Source organism: Perissodus microlepis, chromosome 15 (assembly GCF_051167445.1).
Source record: "Perissodus microlepis isolate ML-2025 ecotype Zambia chromosome 15, ASM5116744v1, whole genome shotgun sequence".
NCBI classification, from domain to species: domain Eukaryota; kingdom Metazoa; phylum Chordata; class Actinopteri; order Cichliformes; family Cichlidae; genus Perissodus; species Perissodus microlepis.
Genome location: NC_140475.1, coordinates 34,756,681 through 34,778,429, shown reverse-complemented (window position 1 = coordinate 34,778,429; position 21,749 = coordinate 34,756,681). Strand labels below are relative to the sequence as shown.

At 42.9% G+C, this 21,749-nt stretch overlaps 1 protein-coding gene across 9 annotated transcripts in view; it reads left to right on the top strand.

Moving 5' to 3' along the window:
• ephb3b (eph receptor B3b) overlaps positions 1-12,767 on the top strand; it is a 58,468-nt gene extending 45,701 nt beyond the window's left edge. For 4 of the 9 annotated variants that reach the window (XM_084952149.1, XM_084952148.1, XM_084952152.1 and 1 more), the window contains exons 11-16: positions 412-659; positions 1,246-1,461; positions 2,423-2,608; positions 2,912-3,111; positions 6,053-6,208; positions 8,551-12,767. In XM_084952149.1, the coding sequence (XP_084808275.1) occupies positions 412-659; positions 1,246-1,461; positions 2,423-2,608; positions 2,912-3,111; positions 6,053-6,208; positions 8,551-8,659 (1,115 nt within the window). In that variant the 3' untranslated portion in view covers positions 8,660-12,767. The remainder of the gene's footprint in view (positions 1-411; positions 660-1,245; positions 1,462-2,422; positions 2,609-2,911; positions 3,112-6,052; positions 6,209-8,550) is intronic. The other 5 variants (XM_084952150.1, XM_084952154.1, XM_084952153.1 and 2 more) reach the window with 3 other exon arrangements.
• The last annotated feature ends 8,982 nt before the right edge of the window (positions 12,768-21,749 follow it).

Genomic DNA, 21,749 nt, shown 5'->3' with positions numbered 1-21,749 from the left:
CCTATAATGTCACCCAACTTTACCCTAAAAATGTTATGCTTTTTTTTTTCCAGTCCTGTGTCATTTCACATTGTGCCATTATGCCTTTCACTCACCATTTGTTTTTCTTTTAGTATGTAAGTTAACAGTATAAAGTCACTGTATGCCTCCCCTTATATCACAATCCCTTAAGACTGGCCTAGAGTCTTGGCTTCTCTTGCAGTCCCACTCCCCCCTTGTCCCACCCTGCCCCCAGCTACCCTTCCCTGGCTCCTTGGTTCTAACCAGTTAACTGTCCCCTCTTCCCTCTTTCCCCCCACTCTCCTCCACTCTTCCGTCATGCCTCTCTTCCCTCCCTCTCTCTCTCTCTGTCTGTCTTTCCATCTCTCCTCTTTTGCTGTTTTTCTGGCTGTCTCACCTGGGCTCTCGCAGGAGAGTTTGGGGAGGTGTGTCGCGGTCGCCTAAAGCTGCCCGGGCGCCGGGAGATCATCGTAGCCATCAAGACTCTCAAGGTGGGCTACACCGACAGGCAGAGGCGAGACTTCCTATCTGAAGCTTCCATCATGGGCCAGTTCGACCACCCCAACATTATCCGCCTGGAAGGTGTGGTCACCAAAAGTCGTCCGGTGATGATTGTGACCGAGTTTATGGAGAATGGAGCACTGGACTCTTTTCTGAGGGTGAGAAAAAACTAATTAAAAAAACAAGCACACACCAGAATAGCCTTAAAATTAGTTACTCTGTATAAAATGTGATTTTATGAGTGATGCAACACTACTGGGTAAATAAGCCCATCCAAAGCCGCTGGATTTTTGTTTGCAGTTATCTCACTGTCTTTGCAACCTTAAAAGGTCTTCTTAAGTGCAGCTGCAGAGCTCACTATGGATATCTTACAAATCCTGTATTCTGGCAGTTGGTGACATTTACAGAGCTTAGTCTCCAATGAATCTCTGCCTCAAAGTCACATCATACACTGTCTGCCAGAGAAAAGAGGGGGGGCTGATACAGAGATAATGGAGAATGGAAGAATATAGAATGGGCAGGTAGAAAAGAGAAAGACATTACGGCGTGAGATGATGAGAGATTAAAGATATAGGTAAGAGGACATAAAAAAAGTGTAGAAGACACTGAATATAGAGAGCTAAACCATGAAATAACCATGAGCTAAACCATGAAAGAAGAGGCACACAGGCTGTTTTCTCCTTTGAAAATGGATCCTTGATCTGCAATGCAGTTCATACGTGTCACTCTCTCCTCCTTTGCTAGCTCAATGATGGGCAGTTCACAGTGATCCAGCTGGTAGGCATGCTCCGTGGGATCGCAGCAGGCATGAAGTACCTGTCAGACATGAACTACGTGCACAGAGACTTGGCTGCCCGTAACATCTTGGTTAACAGTAATCTGGTGTGTAAGGTATCTGACTTCGGCCTGTCTCGTTTCCTTGAGGATGACCCTACAGATCCAACCTACACCAGCTCACTGGTGAGTTAGTGGATATATTACACTTGACTGCTTTTTGTGTTTGTCTGTATACCTGTGTTTAAAAATGCTACATATGTTGTTCCAACATCAACCCATTATTGTTGTTTTCTTTTAATCATCGTGTCCAATAAATGCCCGGTCTGTTCCCACAAGATCAGAGGTTTTTCTTGTCACTGTGGCACAGACAAGTGGACAAATTAAGAACAGTTAAGGGTATAGAAGTCTATATTAAAGGGTGTGGAATGATCCAGTTAATGACATTAATGAATACGTGAAATTTAAAGATCACAAGAGTACCTCCAATCGCACGCAGGTGTTACACATGATTTGTTTTAAATTCCCAGAAACGTTACAAAATCGGTTGCTGACAAATTGCTGGAGTCTCTAATATTCTTCAACTGGCAAAGCAGTTTGGGATTTATGTCTAAAAGGGTATACTGAGGATAATAGACTTATGAATATGAACGATGGTATAAAGACAGCTTTGTTTTTTTCTTCTCAGCTCTGATTCAGCCCGATATGAAAGACGCTGACCATTTTTTACATCCATGTATAGTAAAGCAAAGAAGGAGAAAAAGCACAGAGCAATGTCAGGAGGCGTGCAGAAGGTCAATTCTCCTTATGGCAGGAAGCAGTTGTGTTCATTTTTGTGCTCTTTACTCCAAGAGACACTCCTAGTATGAGTCAGCAACTGTCTATCGGGTACATAGTTGAATGAAAAGGATTAACAATGACACTGAAAAATGCACTGTGCTGCACATTTCATATCCTTAAAGTTTCACCTCTCTGCACGTGTCATTTGTCTGTAAACGTCTGACTAACCTTGTTTGAATGCGGTGTTTGGGTTCTATGGCATGCACCCATCTGTTGTGCATCAACGTTTCCCTTGGATAGTTTTTTTCTCACCCTCTCTTTCCCTCTTGTATGTGTGTGACTCTGTGTTTGCGCTCCATCTCTCCAGTATTTCATGCTCACCTACTCATTCGCATATCCACAGGGAGGGAAGATCCCCATTCGCTGGACCGCTCCAGAGGCAATCGCCTACAGGAAGTTCACCTCTGCCAGCGACGTCTGGAGCTACGGCATCGTCATGTGGGAAGTTATGTCGTATGGCGAGCGGCCGTACTGGGACATGAGCAATCAAGATGTAAGATCACAAGAGAATTTATGCTTATATATAAGAAACCACCTTCTTCTTCCATTTATGTGGAAGAGCCATTCTTTTTCTCACCACACATCCACCCACAGCTCCAACTTTTGCTTGCCCTTGTTTCTGTGAATAACCAAAGCCATTTTTTCCTTCTTTATCCCCGGTTTTTATAATTCCCACCATTCACTCTGTTCTGCCGTGCTGTTTTCCATCGACCGCCTCTCTCGCATCGTCCGCCCTCCCTCTGCGCTACACTCTGTGATTAGAAGTGATTGGGATTTCTCTGTTGTCCTTCCCCAGGTGATAAATGCCGTGGAGCAGGACTATCGACTGCCCCCACCCATGGACTGCCCGACGGCTCTGCACCAGCTCATGTTGGACTGCTGGGTGAAAGAAAGGAACCTACGACCTAAATTCACCCAGATCGTGGCCACTTTGGATAAGCTTATTCGCAATGCTGCCAGTCTCAAAGTAGTCACCAACAGCACACAGTCCTCGGGGTAAGCCTTAATATAAAAAGCACATTGGTCACGTTAAAGTCAAAATTAGTATGAAGGCCATGTCAAGTGGAGCTTTGCAGTAAATGCTTGTTTATGCTGAGGAACGTGTTATCATAGAAGGGGACTTTAAATGTGATGGTGTTTTTCTAAATGCCCCTGAGGGCTCTTGTTAAGTGTAATGCTCTGTGTATTAATAATGCATAATTATGGTCATAGCATAAATGGATATTAGCAATGACTACCTTTCCCGAGTCATATGGCGGATTAGGCTTGCTTGGCTTTTGCGGTGTAATATAATAACAAGAACCTTCAGTCAATTAAGTTTATTGATTTAAGGAACTCAGTCACTAAAGAGAGTGCTGGTCAGGCAATTTCATTAGCACCAAGGGTAGAGAACTCTGCAAGTATTGCTAAGTTTAAATAGTGGATATGAATGTTCCTGAATCATCTGCAACAGGCTTCTTTTTTATTGTTCCGATATCATCTCATTCAACTCTTTAGTTTGCACAAGCTCAGGGTAAGCTGTTATACAAATCCAAATTACTATTGCTCAATTCGAGCCTTAAAGCAGCTTCATCGCCAGCTGGGAGCTCGACGTGTCACATCTACATTTAGCTGAACTATCTTTCCGTCCAATTGGTTTCTTGGAAAGAATTTGGAGGAACGAGTTGGCGCAAAGCTGATGGGGCTGACCTACCTATCTGTCTCTGCATCGGGGTCTTTCTGTCTTGAGGGAGGGACAGAGACAATCCTGGGTTGTGCTCAAGGGGGAAACCAGGGTCTCGGTTGGCCACAGGAGCGACGCTCTTAGAAGATTAAGCTTGCGGTTAATTAGCCCGATTAAGGCGATGCAAAAAAGAGATGAGAGTGCCTTTTAATTAGCCACTAACGAGATTTTAAATGGGCCAGCAGAGAGGTGGCCTCCTGCCGATAGACCTAACAAGGGAGGAGTAAAAGATGTTACAGTCGTCCTGGTCGGCACTGAAGGGTGGCTGGAGGTTAGCTAACGCTGTCTGACATTAAAGACTTTGACTGCGGGAGTTGCACATGCCTGACCTGACTGAATATTTGCCCGCGTGAGCTTCGGTGATTTCTATCCTTTGCTGCAGCTGAATCGGTCAGAACAAGCAAAGAAAGAAACATCAAACATCATAAAACAATGACTGCATAAAAGGCCAAACCACTGACTAATGCAGCAGCCATTTTTTTATGACATGAAGTTCGGCTCGTAGTGGTCTCACTAGCTAGCTCACAGCATTATCCAGCCTTCCTGCTGCGTTGTGCTTGTGGCTAACATGTGGCCAGCATAAGTCTGGACCCCTTTTGAAGTCAATTTTATGGGAGGACCAACAATACTCCATTAAGAGAAGCCAGAGTCGTGCGTTAACGACAGCCCGAGGGCTTGGATGCCCAAGCACAGGCCTTATTAAAAATCACTCCATCTACACCACTCAATGGAGCCTCTGTATCACTGTTATTAACTCCCCTCCTCCTCCTCCGTGTGCTTTCTCCTTCCCCTCTCGTTCTCTCTCCATTCCTTTTAATTGTTAATGAATCTAATGCCATCAAAAAGGATGACAGGGATCAACGGAGCGGAGAGGAGTGGAGACAGTGGTGCTCTTTCTTGTTTTTTCCCTTCACATCCCAGGACATTCTCTCCACCTCCACCTCCTCTGTCGTTCATCTGCTGCGCTTCGCTCTGAGTTGTTGCGCCGTTTTATTAAAACTCCCAAGGTGGCCTCTCTATCTGCAGAGTTGATCAGCGCAGGAGGTTAGGTTCTTTTTTTTTTCCCTAAAAAGCCCTTTTGGGGCTGTCAACAGGTGCGCAGCAACACGCAGAGCGCCCTCCGACACGTTTTCAAGACGTTTGAGGGAAGCGTTGCGCAACTAATCACATTCATGCGCTGTCAAACACACATGAACTATGAGTTTGTGAGTCATTTCTTCCAGAGTCCCCAACATTGCAAGTCGGCGCTAATGCGAAACTGCGCACACATGTGAGTGACATCTGTGTTTACATTTCAGTGTTTTTCCCTCTTTTCCTGAAAGCAATTTTTAAAAAATATTTCCACCTTTGCGGACTCGTGTTGCACACAGTGTATCATTTTATGCATTGGTAATTATGCACTGAAAGGCATATGGCTCCCAGCCCGTCGTTTAAGCTCGTGTTCTCACAGCCGGACGAAATTTGATTTGAACTGACCTGCAAAACCGCAAAGAGTCCAATCTTTCCAGATCAGATTTAAAGCACGTTTGTAGATGGTTTAATAGTGCGACTCAGTACAACCACAGAGATTGAATTTCAAGTTGTTGTTGATCTTTTTTTTTTCCTCCTCTCATCAGTCCCCAAACAATACACCCGACATCTCTTTGCAACAAAAAGAACGAGAAGCAAAACACAAAGACAGAGCTTTTCAGATATTTCCAGGTTTTCATTTCTTGAGGTTTTCATAAAGAAGGCACTTTTCTGCATTGTTATTAACATTATCACCATCACCGATGCTGCCAGGCAGATGCATTCCTGACTAAAACAATCTCCACTTGGTTTCTTTAACACTTGTTGCTGGTTTAAGCTAGATTTGAAGCTCTGTGTGTGAATACACGTGACCTCCCCTCACCAGCTGTTGCGCCAACATCCACCACCCAAGCCTCCAGCCAGTCTCTCCACAGTCACAACTTGCTCCTCACCCACCCTGTACATTCCCTGGGTCCCCGCCCCGCCCCTCCACTCGCCCCTGCACACAACTCAGTACAGAGGAGAGGAGAGGAGGAGGGGGGGGAGAACAGAGGAGGAGAGAAATGGAGAGGTGGCGCTCAGCGGGGGGCGTTTGGGGGTGAGGTTGGCCGGTAGAGGCACACAGAGTGACGACCTTAACCCTCTCTCTCTCTCTGTTTCTCTTTCTCTCTCCTCCCTCCCTTCCCCCCCTGTCCCCTAATGTAGGGTTTCTCAGCCCTTGCTTGACCGCTGTGTGCCAGACTATACCACTTTCACCACTGTGGGGGACTGGCTGGATGCCATCAAGATGAGCCGCTACCGTGACAACTTTGTCAACGCAGGATTTGCTTCCTTTGACCTGGTGGCCCAGATGACAGCAGAGTGAGTGGAGCTACTCAGGTCTACAACGCCTGAGCAGGACTGAGATTCAGAGTCAAATTAAAAACACTTAAATATGATGATGAGATGCGGAAAACAGGTCTCTGAACCAACTCAGATATCACAGAATAAGAAAAAGAATACATTTATATTTGTTTTCCAGTAGGTATGCTCACATACTTTGATATATGCTGAACACTAGTTTAATAATTGAAGATGTCAGAGATGACAAAGTGATTATATTTGGTTGATCAGAAGTTGGTAACTCAGAAACTGATACTTTGTCGCCTGTTTTAGAAGCAAACAAATCACCGTTACACGATTGCACAGCACCGCAGCCTACAATTTTTAAGCTAACTCCTGCGGCTGTTTCCTTTACTGCAATTTGGTTCAGCTTTGATCATGTTTACAAACAGGAAATGATGCAATGGAAACCATGGAAATTGCAGGCCAGTGATGATTAAATAAATGAATTAGGATTATAATGATAAATAAATCATTCTCATTAGGTGCATAATAGGCAGTGGAGGTGGGAGTAATTTGTTTCAATTTGGCTAGGCTGACAGGTGTGGTGTACTGTGGCTCTCTGTTGCCCTTAATGGCCAGTAATTCCTCTAATGGTGCCCATTTATTATCATTTCATCCTCTGTCACTGTGCTGATGGGGTTGGCAAAATATGGGGGGTGGGGGAGAATTTGTTTGTGTGAAGTTGTGGCGACTCGAATGTGACGAGAGGACAGATGTGCGCTGCGGATTTGTGTACCTGCGATTATGTACATATCTGGTTAAGCGATAGACTTCACTGTATACCTTTGTTTTTGAAGCAGAGACACTCATAAAGTGAGAAAGCATGTTGTCTGTAGGTTATATTAGATCAGAAGGGACAGGACGCGTACAGAGGCAGAGCACTCGTGGTCAGCTGGTCAGCTGATGGTCTGCTCTCTCCTCAGCTATTATCTGGAGAAGTCAAGCAAGTGTATGTATAGACATATTTATACTAGTATGAAATTACTGACATTGAAATGATAGCATCACACAGCTGATGCAGATTTGAGAGGATATTTGAGAGCAGTGAACACATCATGTTCAAGAAACTAGTTTGAGATGACTTGAGGTTTGTGACATGATTACCTTGTGCATGAAGTAGTCCATCCCACTGTGATCAGTCAGCTATACTCAGGCAGACTGTTGTGTTTAAATTATGCTCGAGGCCCAAAGCCTGACAAGAAAATATCCTTCGCACCATTACACCACAACCAGTCTGAATCATCGACATAAGGCCGGATGGATCCATGTTTTCATGTTGTTTTAAGTTCTGACCCTTCGAAATGTCGCAGCAGAAACTGAGACTCATTACCCAGGCACCTGCTATGGTCCAGTTTTACTTAACCTCTGCCTACTGTAGCCCCTGTTTCCTGTTCTTAGGGGTGACACCCAGTGTGGTCTTCTGTTTCAAGGTTCAACTTGTTGTGCATTTGGAGATGCTCTTCTGCATACTTTTGTTGTAACGAGTAGGTATTTGAGTAACTGATGCCTTCCCATCAGCTCGATGCACTCTGACATGCAGGAGGCATTTTTAACTCAGAGAACAGCCACTCGCTGGAAAAATTCTCTTTTTTAAACCATCCTCTGTAAATCCTAAAGATGGCTGTACGGGGAAAATCTCAGCAGATCAGCAGTTTCCAGCCCGTCTGACTTTGCCACGTTCAAAGTCACTTGACAACCGAGCTTTGCAATGGAGACGCTCTGTTTGAACTGCAGCAGGTTGACTCGACCATATGCACACGTCTAAATGCATTGAGTTGCTGCCACATGATTGGGTGGTTGAAAGGTGGACCTACCTGCTGAAAGTAGCATGTAGTTATACAGAGAAAGGCTGTTGTTGATGAAGAAAACCTTTTGCTTCCGTGTTCCCGTGTTTTTTTTCTCGCCAAGTGACAGACGGGTATAGACTCTGTGAAGTCTGCCACCTGCCAGACAGTAGCAAAGTTTGCACTTTAATCATTAACTGTCATTACTGCTGCTCGACTCACATCCTCTTGCCCACCTGCTGGGTAACAAAGGTATCATGCATTAAGACTAACACTCAGATGAGTGCTCCCATTTTGTTACCTCACTCTCAGAATCCATTTTATGGTCCATCGCCAAGGTGAGGCCTATGTTGCGTTCCCACCTGGTCGAGTATGTGTTCACTTGTGGTGAACAGTGAAATTTGCACTTCAGCTTCATGTGATGTTTTCCTTCTTTTATTTATTTTCTTTTCTTTTCTTTTGTTTTCACGACTGAGCCACCTGTTCTCATTTTTCCTTTTTTTTTTTTGTTTCCTTTTTGTTCTTCGCTCACAGGGACCTGCTGCGGATAGGGGTTACATTGGCTGGCCATCAGAAGAAAATTCTTGGTAGCATTCAGGACATGAGACTACAGATGAACCAAACACTTCCTGTCCAGGTGTGAGTGAGAAGACACGCAAACCGATGCAGTCGAAGGACAGCCAGATGGAAAAAGGGGGAGAAACTGTGCCAGAGATTGCCACTGGAAAACCCTAGCTGCCTGACCCATCTCTGCCAATTAGACACTACGAAACTGGCTTGCAGTGCCTCTGAATACTTTTTCTTTCTTTATTTCATTACCACTTACATTTCCTGTTTCTGCATTTTTTGTTAGTTTTCTGTTTTTTCTCCCCTCATCCAATCGGAGCTTGTGTGTTTTTGAAAGAGGAGAAATAGTAAACCCCCGTATATCCTTACGCGTGCTTCACCAGCTCTGGAGTGAGTTGATGTTTGCATGCATGTGCATTGTAGTGGAGTTGGCCTTAGTCCTGTCACTTAAATGTCACACTCTTATCCTCACACAAGAGCCCCTCCCCTTGATTCCTGTTCCCAGCTCTGCTGGATGATCTATGTAGGAAAGAAGGAAGACCCTTGTATAAAAAAAAAAAGTGAAAACGTTTTTACATATAACGAAAATCTAAGCAAAAAAAAAAAGTGTTTCAGACCACGGGAGAGCGAGAGGACAGTTTCCTTGTTTTGTTTTTTCCTTGCTAGAAGTTGTTTTATTGTGCACGTGTGTTGTTCTCCATCTTCATATTGAAGGTGTGTTATCTAAAAGGGCACTTGCTGGAAAAGGGTGGGGTGGTGGAGGAGGGCAATACGATGGGCTGCAGTCTAAAGGTCGAAGGAGTGACGGAGGTCAATAAAGGTCAAAGGGAGGCGGCCATATTTCTGGACACCTGTTATGGTTGCTGGATCCTCGGTAGCTCAGAGACGACCTCTTCACTCTGACCTGAAGTGACTCAGGATAGTTTCCCGGTGTGGGAACACCTGCTCATCAACTGCATTTTACACCTGGTATTTTGCTTTTCTACTTTCCTTTGTCTGCACCATATTTTCTGTTTGTCAGATTTTTTTATTTTAATGTTTTTCTTTCTTGATCATATTTTGGGAGATTTGTGGTTTCAAAACGACTGGTCAGACTGAAGTACCCCCACTGGATACGCGGTGACGACTGGGGGGGAGACGAGGACTGTGGCAACAAAATAGAAAGACCCTTTTGGCCTTTTTGTGTGCATTTTTGTATGTGTGCGTGTGTGCATGTGGGTTTGTATGTGTGATCAAGTGCGACTGGATGTGCGGGTGTGGCGAGTTGCACACAAATATACTGTACAATACGGCTTCCGCTATTTGCCACCATGGAGAATTTACGCATGAACTGAACTGTGATAAGGAGCAAATATATCTGAAACACTTATGCTATATTCTGTGGACAACTGTTAAAAACATTCTTTTTTTTATTGAATCCAAAAAAATGGACTTTGGACGTAAACATATATATATATGAAATTATATATATATATATATATATGCATCATGCAGAAACTGAAGACAAACCATGATGGACACTTTAATTTCTACTTTCTATTGTGTGGGTTTTAGAAATAATCAGAATCCTTGTTTTAATTTCTTGGCGTCCTGCCCTATGTATTTATTTGTACCTCACCCACCAACCCACACACCCCTCCCCAACACCCAGAAGGACTTTAGGCCGTTTGGGGACTTGGAACAATCAGAAGGAAGAGAAACTCCCAAGAGGATTCACCTATTGAATTGATGATTATTAAAACAAGAGAAATTGCATAATAATTGGATATTGTATTTTTGTTGTTGTTCTAAACAGCCTGTACATGTTTTGTAACGAAAAATAAGATAAATAACAAGAGAAAAAAATGGTGTTTTGACAAAACGGACGTGCTGTTGTGAAATGTTTGATTTTGAGCGAAGAAAAGGACAAAGGAAGAAGAGGGAAAGTCAGGAAGTAGGGTGGAAGAGTTGAACACCATTTGTCTGGGTTTCCTCTGAATGGTCAACTCACTGTAGGTGTGTTAAAGTTTTTGTGTGCCATTTAAACTCGATATTAAGCTTCCCTGAATCCATTCTCATTTGCAACATGAAGAGCGTTTGTGAAGCTGTACTTAATCGTCTTCCAGGCACATTATTTTCACTCCTGAAAGTCACTTAAATGCAGACCAACACATCTTACCAAGGACTGTTATTATTAGGGAGCAGGTCCAGAGGCATTGTTGTGTCAGACTAGTCATTTCCACCCCAAGAGGTGGAACTCCATCATGTGACCTGCACTTTCCTACAAAACGATACTCACGTGAGAGACATCAGAGGAGAACCCTGCTGGTCACTGTTGGTTAAAATAATGCAGGTGGCCCATCAGGTCTCACAAGGATATAAGCATGCGGATGACACAGACATCCAGGGCAAGATGACCCATCATTAGAGCTCTTCATTCCCTCTGTGGCCTGTAATCATCCTGTTTCAGCTCATGCCGCTAGTGCACGATTAGTACAGTGCAGGATCAACAGCCCAGACACGCAGTCAAAATCTGCAGCTCCTTTCATTGTAACTGAAAGCCACAATTCTGAGACTCTACCATCTGCACTCCTCACAGAGAGGTATTTCAAGTTAGCTGAATAGGGATCCACAAGGTACATCACCGGTGTGACCTTCCAGAGGTGATCAGCACATTATGACAATATTATTCCGTAGATATGTAAGGACAGCATGATGTTAGTGACCGTGGAGCGTGCCAACCCCTCATAAGTTCTTTCAAATGAAGAGGACGTTATGCAAAGCACACAATGCGTTCCCACATTTGCGTGTTCTCATTCCACATACATGTGTTGTCACTACTGCTAGTACACTCTATTAAGGGCTTACTAACATGTAACAGTTGTAGGAGAAACTCAAATAGGAATTCTGCAGTTAAGTCAGACTTCATTGAGGTCGCCAAGGCATATTTGACATGATGGCTCACAACCAGGCGTGTCAGTCCCAGCGACAACATTTGCTAACATGAGTAGAATCTGTAGGCAGGCTTTAATTTTTTTCCACAAGTATATTGTTTCCTCTTATGATGCAAAACACTGTTTTGTTGGAAAAGAGCGACAGACATTGAGATATGACAGAAGCAGAAATAACAGACTCATAGTCTCACTTTTTTCATTTGTCAAAGTTTCTTACCATACACTTCCTTCACTGGGCTCAGTCACTCAGCTTAACCCCACTGTTGTCAACTTGGATGCGGTGCCAAATGAGACACAGCTGACGGGCAAAAAAAGCTAGAAAACAGGGAATAAAGGGGCTCAACGAAATCAGAAGGCAGACATGCCTAATCATGAAAAATGACAGTTCTGGAGCTCGCATGAACTCTTGATGAGGTGCACATGGTGTTCCGGACCCTGGAGCTGGGTTCACCAAAGTTAACCGGCCATGAGTGATGAGCTCAAATGGCAGCGTTGCACATATTTAAAAGATTAAACCGTCACCACATCAACGCAAACAATTAATCTTTAAGTGTATTTTTCACACATTTGGGAGAGTGTTTCGTATTTAACATCACTGAGAGGAAATGGCTTTCTCTCCTGTGTTCTTTGTTCATTTATCAGACTTTATGATGCTGAAATTGAGATAAACTGGTACTTTTAGTCTGTGTGAGCATGTGTGTGTGTGTTTGTGTGTGAGACCATATGTTAGAAAAGTATTGCCGTTTTCATCATCAGAGATCGGGCTTTGTCCGCTATCTCCTTGTGTGCCACATGGATTTAAACTATCCAGACATTCCTGCCTTTCTTTACATTTTACATCATCCACCACAGCACATTCACCCGCCCTCTCCCAACCCCGCCCCTACCGCCGCCCCTCACTTATATATCTTTAGCTTTTTTTTCTTCAGTTGTGTTTTAAATAAATATATACAGTACTGTCTTTTCTTCTGTCTTCTCTTCTCACTACGCATATGTCTTCTCGCCACTTTTAAAAACCCTCGTAAAAGTAAGCGACATGTTTCAGAGAGTACTGTACATGTTTAGTGAAATGGGGGTAGGAGGTGGGGGTGAATGAAGAACTGATAGACTCAATTGTTGATTCCTCTTTGAAAAGGATTGAGATGTATTTAATGATGCAGACATAAACAAGAAATTACTAAAAGGTGATGATGCATTCTTGTAGAAATATTTTTAAAAGACCCTTTTGCATTAAATTATTTAAGAAATTAAGCCTCTGTGTTGTGTTTTGAATTGATAATTTATGCCTGTGGACTTGGACGTGTATCATGTTCTTATTTTATGCCATGCCAGTTCGTAATCACTCACATGTTTTGCAGTCAAATTATTGCCCGATACAAACATTTAATGTTACTGTGACAAACCCAGGGCTTTAAAGTAATGACAATAGCATGTCTTCTTGGGTAAAACAACATCAAAGCCTTCATCAGGACAGAAAAAAAACATATTAATAAATAAAAATTACAAAAATAAAAGACAAATCAGGTTCAGCTAAACCAGGGGTAGGCAACTCCAGGCCTCGAGTGCCGGTGTCCTGCAGGTTTTAGATGTGTCCTTGATCCTTGCAGCTGATTCAGATGGCTAAATTCCCTCCTCAACATGTCATGAAGTTCTCCAGAGGCCTGGGAATGAACTAATCATTTGATTCAGGTGTGCTGACCCAGGGTGATATCTAAAACCTGCAGGACACTGGCACTCGGGGCCTGGAGCTGCCTACCCCTGAGCTAAGATCCCACTCTGTGGGCAATTTAGAATAACCAGTTAACTTAACCCCACTAATTCCATGTCTTGGGACTGTGGGAGGAGCCAGAGTGCTCAGAGAGAACCCACGCAAACTGCACACAGAAAGTCCTCGGCCAAGTGGTGGAATTGAACTCAAGACCTTCATGCTGTGAGGCAACAAGGTAACTCATCGTACCGCGTGCTGCCTTCTTAACTCCAACTGAAGCAATAAGGCTTAAGAATGTTTCAGACAGGCTTAAGCTGCATTACTGCTCTTCCCACAGAAAAAAACCAAACCAAACCTGAAGATAACAAAACCTTTAAGACACTAATAAATAGAAACTGATCTATGGAAGACGTTACCTGGAGTTCATCTGTTTCTGCTGCACCTGTAGTTCCATGATGGCATTTACAAAGCCAGTTGGTCTGTAACGTGCCTGAGTATAAAAAAGGAACGTCTTAGAGAGACAGAGATTCCAGAAATAAAGATGGGCAGAGGTTCACCAGTCTTGCAAAAAACTGCACCTACCCAATGAATAAAATGAATATCTCCTCATCTACAGTTCATAATATTGTTTCTAAAAATACAGAATCTGGAGAAACCTCTGTGCACAGGAAATCAATACTGAATGCCCTTAATTTCGAGTCCCTCAGACACAGCTGCATCAAAGCGAATCAAATGATTCTGTCATAGAAATCACTGTCTGGGAACACAGTTCACTGTGCTATCCACAACGCTTGCTGAAAGCTCTATCGTGCAAAGCAGCCATATGTGAACATGATCGAGAAATGCTGCTGTCTTTTCAGGGCCAAAGCTCATTTAAAATGGACTGAGACAAATTGGAAAACTGTTCTGTGGTCAGCGGAGTTGAAATTTGAAATTCTTTGTCAAAAACATGGACGCCATTTCCACCAGATTAAAGAGAAGAGAGACCATCCGGCTTGTTATCAGCCCTCAGTTCAAAGCCTACGTTTCAACTGAGGGCTGATGGTGTGAGAGTACATCAGCGCCTGTTGAACTGGCAGCTCGCACATCTGGAAAGACACTGAAAGGTAAACACAGGTTTTGGAGCAACATATGCTCCCATCTAGACGATGTTTCTCAGGGAGGGCCTTGCATATTTAAACAAGACAATGCTAAACCACATCCTGCATCTATTACAGTAGCATGGCTTCACAGTAGAAGGGCGGTTAAACTGGTCTGCCTGGAGTCCAGACCTTTCACCAACTGAAAACATCTGACCGATCATGAACAGAAAAATATAGCAGCAGAGACCCGGGACTGTTGAGCAGCTAGAATCCTTATTAGATCAATTTTAAAATCCTTTCTATAAAACATGGGTGTACCAGATGTTATGTTTTTATCTAGATTTTATTTACCTAACATATAACCAGTGTTGGGTAAGTTACTTTAAATTAGTAACTTAGTTACATTACTAGTTACTTCCATCAAAAGTAACTCAGTTACTTCAAGTTACTCGTTACTTTCAAAGTAACTAGTTACTAGGGAAAGTAACTTTGGTTTTACTCAGACTTCTCTTGTTAATGTGTTGCTAACTGGATACCCAGCAAGAGTGCCAGTCTTCTAGCTTGCTTACTTGCCACAAGTGCACTGTGCCACCTACTAAAGGAAAAAATAATGTGCATATTTCCACGAGAGAAATCCCACGCCTGGACCATCGTTGACCACCGCCATGATTCTAGCCTACGTTACAGCATCATGTGCGCTTTTTACATCCAACACAAAAACTGCAGTCGTGGTGCTTTTGATTGTACTCAGAACTCAGAAATTCTGCCTTCCGAATAGGAAGATGTAGGTAACACCAGACTGCAGATGAGTTGCATACAGGGCTGGACTGGGACAAAAAATCAGCCCAGGCATTTTGACTAGAGACCGGCCCACCATTATAGCAAAAATCATAAAGCCTTTGAATGAAAACAAACACTGTTGTGACAGTGATGTACACTGTCTTGATGGTATATACAGGGAGTGCAGAATTATTAGGCAAGTTGTATTTTTGAGGAATAATTTTATTATTGAACAACAACCATGTTCTCAATGAACCCAAAAAACTCATTAATATCAAAGCTGAATGTTTTTGGAAGTAGTTTTTAGTTTGTTTTTAGTTTTAGCTATTTTAGGGGGATATCTGTGTGTGCAGGTGACTATTACTGTGCACAATTATTAGGCAACTTAACAAAAAACAAATATATACCCATTTCAATTATTTATTTTCACCAGTGAAACCAATATAACATCTCCACATTCACAAATATACATTTCTGACATTCAAAAACAAAACAAAAACAAATCAGCGACCAATATAGCCACCTTTCTTTGCAAGGACACTCAAAAGCCTGCCATCCATGGATTCTGTCAGTGTTTTGATCTGTTCACCATCAACATTGCGTGCAGCAGCAACCACAGCCTCCCAGACACTGTTCAGAGAGGTGTACTGTTTTCCCTCCTTGTAAATCTCACATTTGATGATGGACCACAGGTTCTCAATGGGGTTCAGATCAGGTGAACAAGGAGGCCATGTCATTAGTTTTTCTTCTTTTATACCCTTTCTTGCCAGCCACACTGTGGAGTACTTGGACGCGTGTGATGGAGCATTGTCCTGCATGAAAATCATGTTTTTCTTGAAGGATGCAGACTTCTTCCTGTACCACTGCTTGAAGAAGGTGTCTTCCAGAAACTGGCAGTAGGACTGGGAGTTGAGCTTGACTCTATCCTCAACCCGAAAAGGCCCCACAAGCTCATCTTTGATGATACCAGCCCAAACCAGTACTCCACCTCCACCTTGCTGGCGTCTGAGTCGGACTGGAGCTCTCTGCCCTTTACCAATCCAGCCACGGGCCCATCCATCTGGCCCATCAAGACTCACTCTCATTTCATCAGTCCATAAAACCTTAGAAAAATCAGTCTTGAGATATTTCTTGGCCCAGTCTTGACGTTTCAGCTTGTGTGTCTTGTTCAGTGGTGGTCGTCTTTCAGCCTTTCTTACCTTGGCCATGTCTCTGAGTATTGCACACCTTGTGCTTTTGGGCACTCCAGTGATGTTGCAGCTCTGAAATATGGCCAAACTGGTGGCAAGTGGCATCTTGGCAGCTGCACGCTTGACTTTTCTCAGTTCATGGGCAGTTATTTTGCGCCTTGGTTTTTCCACACGCTTCTTGCGACCCTGTTGACTATTTTGAATGAAACGCTTGATTGTTCGATGATCACGCTTCAGAAGCTTTGCAATTTTGAGACTGCTGCATCCCTCTGCAAGATATCTCACTATTTTTGACTTTTCTGAGCCTGTCAAGTCCTTCTTTTGACCCATTTTGCCAAAGGAAAGGAAGTTGCCTAATAATTATGCACACCTGATATAGGGTGTTAATGTCATTAGACCACACCCCTTCTCATTACAGAGATGCACATCACCTAATATGCTTAATTGGTAGTAGGCTTTCGAGCCTATACAGCTTGGAGTAAGACAACATGCATGAAGAGGATGAAGTGGACAAAATACTCATTTGCTTAATAATTCTGCACTCCCTGTATGTATCAATCTATCAATCGTTTGTTGTAAGATTCAGATAATTATTTATTAAAAGCTAGACATTTTAAATGAGAATAAGAAAGTATTTCTTTGTGCCCCCCTTTCCCTGTTAATGCCCTACCTGCCCCCCTGGCAAAACGTTGCTAGACCCGCCCCTGCACAGTTACCAGCTGTCAGCTACATAGAAAAGGATCCTGGTGTTATTTGTCTCTCAGAAACAGTTCATAACTTCCCTTCAACTCATTCATGTCACCTAAAAGGTAAACCTGTTTCTCCATCACCTGTTCAGCTCTGATGATTCAGTAAGGACATCTCCTGGTTTCATCTTCATGTTTCCCACTCACCAGATAGCCAAACCGATATCATGACCAGCAGCTTTACAGCTGTGGCTCCAGCAAACATCAGCTGATACTAGAAAGTAATATTAAATAAATTCTAACAACAGCTGATCAAACGTGCTGCTGTTTAACGTGACATCCGGTGGTTTCCTCTTTCTGGCGCAAAGTGGACGATAAATAAACAAGAGGGAAAAGCCGATCAGCTGATCATTGATCAGTTTCATGATTAAAGTAGCAACAGGAGAGGGAGGGGAGAGAATGAGAGAAGAAGAGGCAGCTGTGCAGCAAAGACACAGAATAACTCCAGCTTTGTGTCTTTTTCATTGTAGCTGAAGTCCGGGACAAACTGTTCCTTTTCACCTAAATACGAAACGCGTAATAATTTCTCTGAATATGAGACGATTCCGTTTTTTAGGGAACAGTTGGCAACTCTAATAATTAACCGTATGAACAAAATAAAGTTCAACATCAGTAACATAGCACCCACCCAGCTGTATAGAAACCCCGTCATGCTAGCTAGCACGCAGTACGAAAAAGTCAGCACAACGAAAATAAACTCCAACTAAACTTGGTTTATATCTGACCCAGATAGATTGCAGGTCATAACTTCTTACCTGAAGTTCAGTTCACCTGACACTCGGACGGGCGGCCGCTTCGGGTCTCTCCTCCTGCCTCCCCTTTCTCTCATCCACCTGCTGGCCTCCACCACTTGCTAATGTTACTGAATCTGTGGAAGCTCCGCGATAGCCACCACACGAAGTAACGAATAACGAGCCTATCTAAATCCCAGTAACGAGTAACGCGTTCCTGATTTTGGCATAATAACTAGTTACCGTGCTCGTTACCACAATAATAACGTAGTTACTGTAACGCGTTACTTAATAACGCGTTAGTCCCAACACTGCATATAACTGGATGTAAGCTGTAAAATGAAGATATTTTTTCTTTTCTTTTAAAATTCTACAACTGCATAGATTATCCAAATATACAAAATAATGACATTTCTGGTGTATAAAAAACTATTTTGGTTATGTAAGTTTTCTTTTTAGAGGATGGGTTGGTATTTCTTTTTTTTCAGTTTCAGCTTTTAGATCGGTTGTAACGAACCATAATAAGCTTGGTCACAATCAAATCAAAAAGTTATGTCAATAACCGACAACTTTAAAGCTCCCCATATTTTCTTTCAAGCTCACTAATTAATATGAACTCAACTCCTCTCTGCAGGCACTGAGCAACAATTTTGTTTTCCAGCAGAAAGGCGGAGACGCTCAGATCATAGATTCTACCTCATTTGCCCCTTGCCTCGTCCCTTGGCTCCCCTCTCCTTCGTTTCCTCTTCCAATTAAACGCAGAGCCTTGGATCAGTCCTCCTCGGTGTCTGGGTAAATCAGATATTTTCCAAATGCTCCACCTGTAGTAGATGTGCTCAGAGAAGTTTGAACATAGAAATATTTGAAATGCGTTGAAGCGAAATTATGTTTTTAGCCTTTTTACAGATTGATTTCAGTTATTGTAAATAAAGTAAAAGATTCACAGGACAATTCTTGATTTTTTTTAATCAGACACATATCATTCTATTGCTCCTTTTTATTTGTTTTCTTAACACACTTAACCACCTTAGCAGAGAACTCTAAAAACCTGACTAGCTGCTAGCATAGATTTTGAGCTAGCCCTCGAAGCTAGTGCTCTATCAGTACTCGATCTGTAGTATAATCTGTCAGTCTGAAGTAAATATGGACAAATGCCAAGATGAACTAGAGCACTGTATACTTTCCTACGCCTATTGACATTGTGTCACGTTACTCCAAGCTGGAGAATATTGATTGTCGGCAGTCTAGTTTCATCAAAATGTGTCACGGGGGACACATTTTGCAGGAGAGAATTATTAAGACGTCAATAAAGATTAATTTCTTATCCCAGCTCGGTCACTAAGGCAGCATTAGCATAAATATTGCTATGCATTAACATGTCTTAGGCACATGTCGGTCAGGAAGAGAATCAATGGAAAACACGGATCATACAGCGGCAGGGAAAAAAGGAGAAATCCGCTCCCTCTTCCCCTCAGAGTCTGTCTGTCCCTTTATTCTCGCCTAGTCCCTGCAGACTACCTCCCATCACCCCCCACCCCCCCTCATGGGCTCCCCACTAACACCCGCACAGCCCATTCTCTGTCTACTTTTTTCATCCTCTCCCATAATCCTTCTCTTTCACTTCAGCTTGGCACAGCTAATTGGTCACGTCTGTACTATGACATGGGGACCTGACATAATTGCTGGACAAATAGCGAGGCGTTTAGCTTCAGACCTGTCTCAACTAAGCTGTACACAGACACCAGCCGACTGGAAAGCCCAATTACCACTCCAGTCCCACAACTTGCTAATTGGCAAATACTCCCAACAAAAGAATATGTGTATGCCTCTGTGCACGCGTTTGTCTGCAGCCGGCATTTCCTCTCTTGAATTAAGGGCCTTTGAAACAGAATAAAATGAGAAAGAACTCAACTGCACAAAAAAACTAAAAAGCAGTATGCATGATGCGTCACTGAAGAGTCATGCAGCGATTATCCTTAAAGTGTCAGTTATGTTTTGTCATACATTACATGCCTTGTTGCTGCTGTATTATCTTGTTGTCTGTTATGACAGTGCTAATTACATGCGTTGCTGTTTGGTTAGATTAGGTCAGTCCATCTTAACATTCCAACAAAAGCACTCACTTCCATGTTTTCTGCTAACCCAGTCTGATATTTTAATAAATCCAGAATTTTAAGATTTTTGTTCCTTTCATGTGTCCTGACAATGAATCGATATATTACCGTGCATAAACAAAAGGGGAAGAAAAAACAGATCATTTTCTGAAAAATTGTGTCATGCTGTTTTGCATAAAAAGTAGGAATGCATCATCTCGACTGTACAAAGAAAACCGTAAACTCCTCACTTTGTCTAATGCTCCCAAAACCTTCAGACCATTGCTTCCTTTCAAAGAGACATCACAAAGGATTATCCCACTGCAAAACCCCTGAAATATCTGACCACCCGTTCACATCGCCCCCTTCCCCAAAAGAAAAAAAAGGGGGGACCCATCCTCTTCTCCCCTAGAACAAGCATCCTATTGTTGGGTGTTTGGGTGCAGCTGCATGGGCTTTCTGTCTGATGGGATGAGTATGTCTGCCAGGGAAACAATATTCAACAGGACTGCGCCCAGGGACCAGGGGGTGACCTGAAGTTCACGGTCACAGGACTGGACGGCTGTGGGAATGTGTCACATGTGAGAGGTACGGCAGCCTTCAGGTACACCAGCGCCACTGAGCAATCGCATGAAAAGGCCGCTGCATGGAGATAAGATGTCCTCATGGCTGCAAAGCCTGAATTTACTGTAAACAGATCATGATACTAGCCCCACGCAGTGCAAGCTTAGACTGAGAGAGGACTGGACTCTAGAATCCAGCTAACATTGTGTCATCATCACAGTTTTATCAGGCAGCATTGCACTCGTGTGCCTTTGGAGGAGCTTAATTCAGTGCAGTGTTTACAAAACCCTCAAAACAGTTTTTATCGATTTGAATTTTAAAGTGAAGAACTGTATGCTCGGTTACTGGAGTCAACTTTTATGACGGGGCGCCGGCGACAAACATTTAAGACGTGCTTTTCATCAGCTAATTGCGACCTGCCTGAATGAGCCTTTTGTTGTCTCTCTCTACTTATTATCTAAAATAAAATCACTCCTTTGTAAAAAAAAAAATTAATTGTTATCTTTTTAGCTGACAAAATCAAGAAACAGTGCAGCCGCTTTATTGATGATCTGGCACACCAACTAATACGTTGCGCTGCTTTTATGAAAGACGGTCGTGACATTGCAAAGTCGAGGTCATTTTTCCTCTCCATTGGTGTCTCCATAGGCATGAAGGAAAGGGCCTTGTTCCTGCCTGACATCTCATTAACTGCTCGTGGATATTTATCAGTCTTAATCAGAGCTGTGGCAGGTCCGGTGTGATTACTTCCTGGGTGTGAAAGCAATCACACCTCGTCCTCCCCACTGTCCTTGATTTATGGAGGGAAAAAACAGCCCGGCATGGTCGAGGAAGTCTGAAAGGACTACGTCAAGAGAAGATGCAGTTGAAAAAAAAGAGCATATTTCCCACCTCCTGCCTTATCGCTTCTATTTGCAAATACACCGCGCAAGATGGAATATATCAGAATCCAGGCTTGGCAGCCATGACAGACTATTTGTTTTTCTTTCTTAAAATTTCACGGGGGGAAAAAAACCAGTTGTTTGCGCATCTGCAACATAAATAACCACGATTTATAGAACAGCCAAGATTTCACATCTCACAGTGTGCTGAATACATAACCATGCCCATCTTTTACAGGTATTTTCAGAATAACTTTAACAACCATTTTGCCCATCAGATCATTTATTTTGTATGTGATATTTCCTTTTTGTTTTTCATGGCTTGCGTTATCTATAGAATCCACTCGCATTTTCAAATTAAACTTGAGCGCAGAAACAACCAATATTTAATCTTGATTTCCGATGTGGAGCTGGGAAAATGTTCTTACCTGAAAACAGCAATATTAATAAATCAGAAA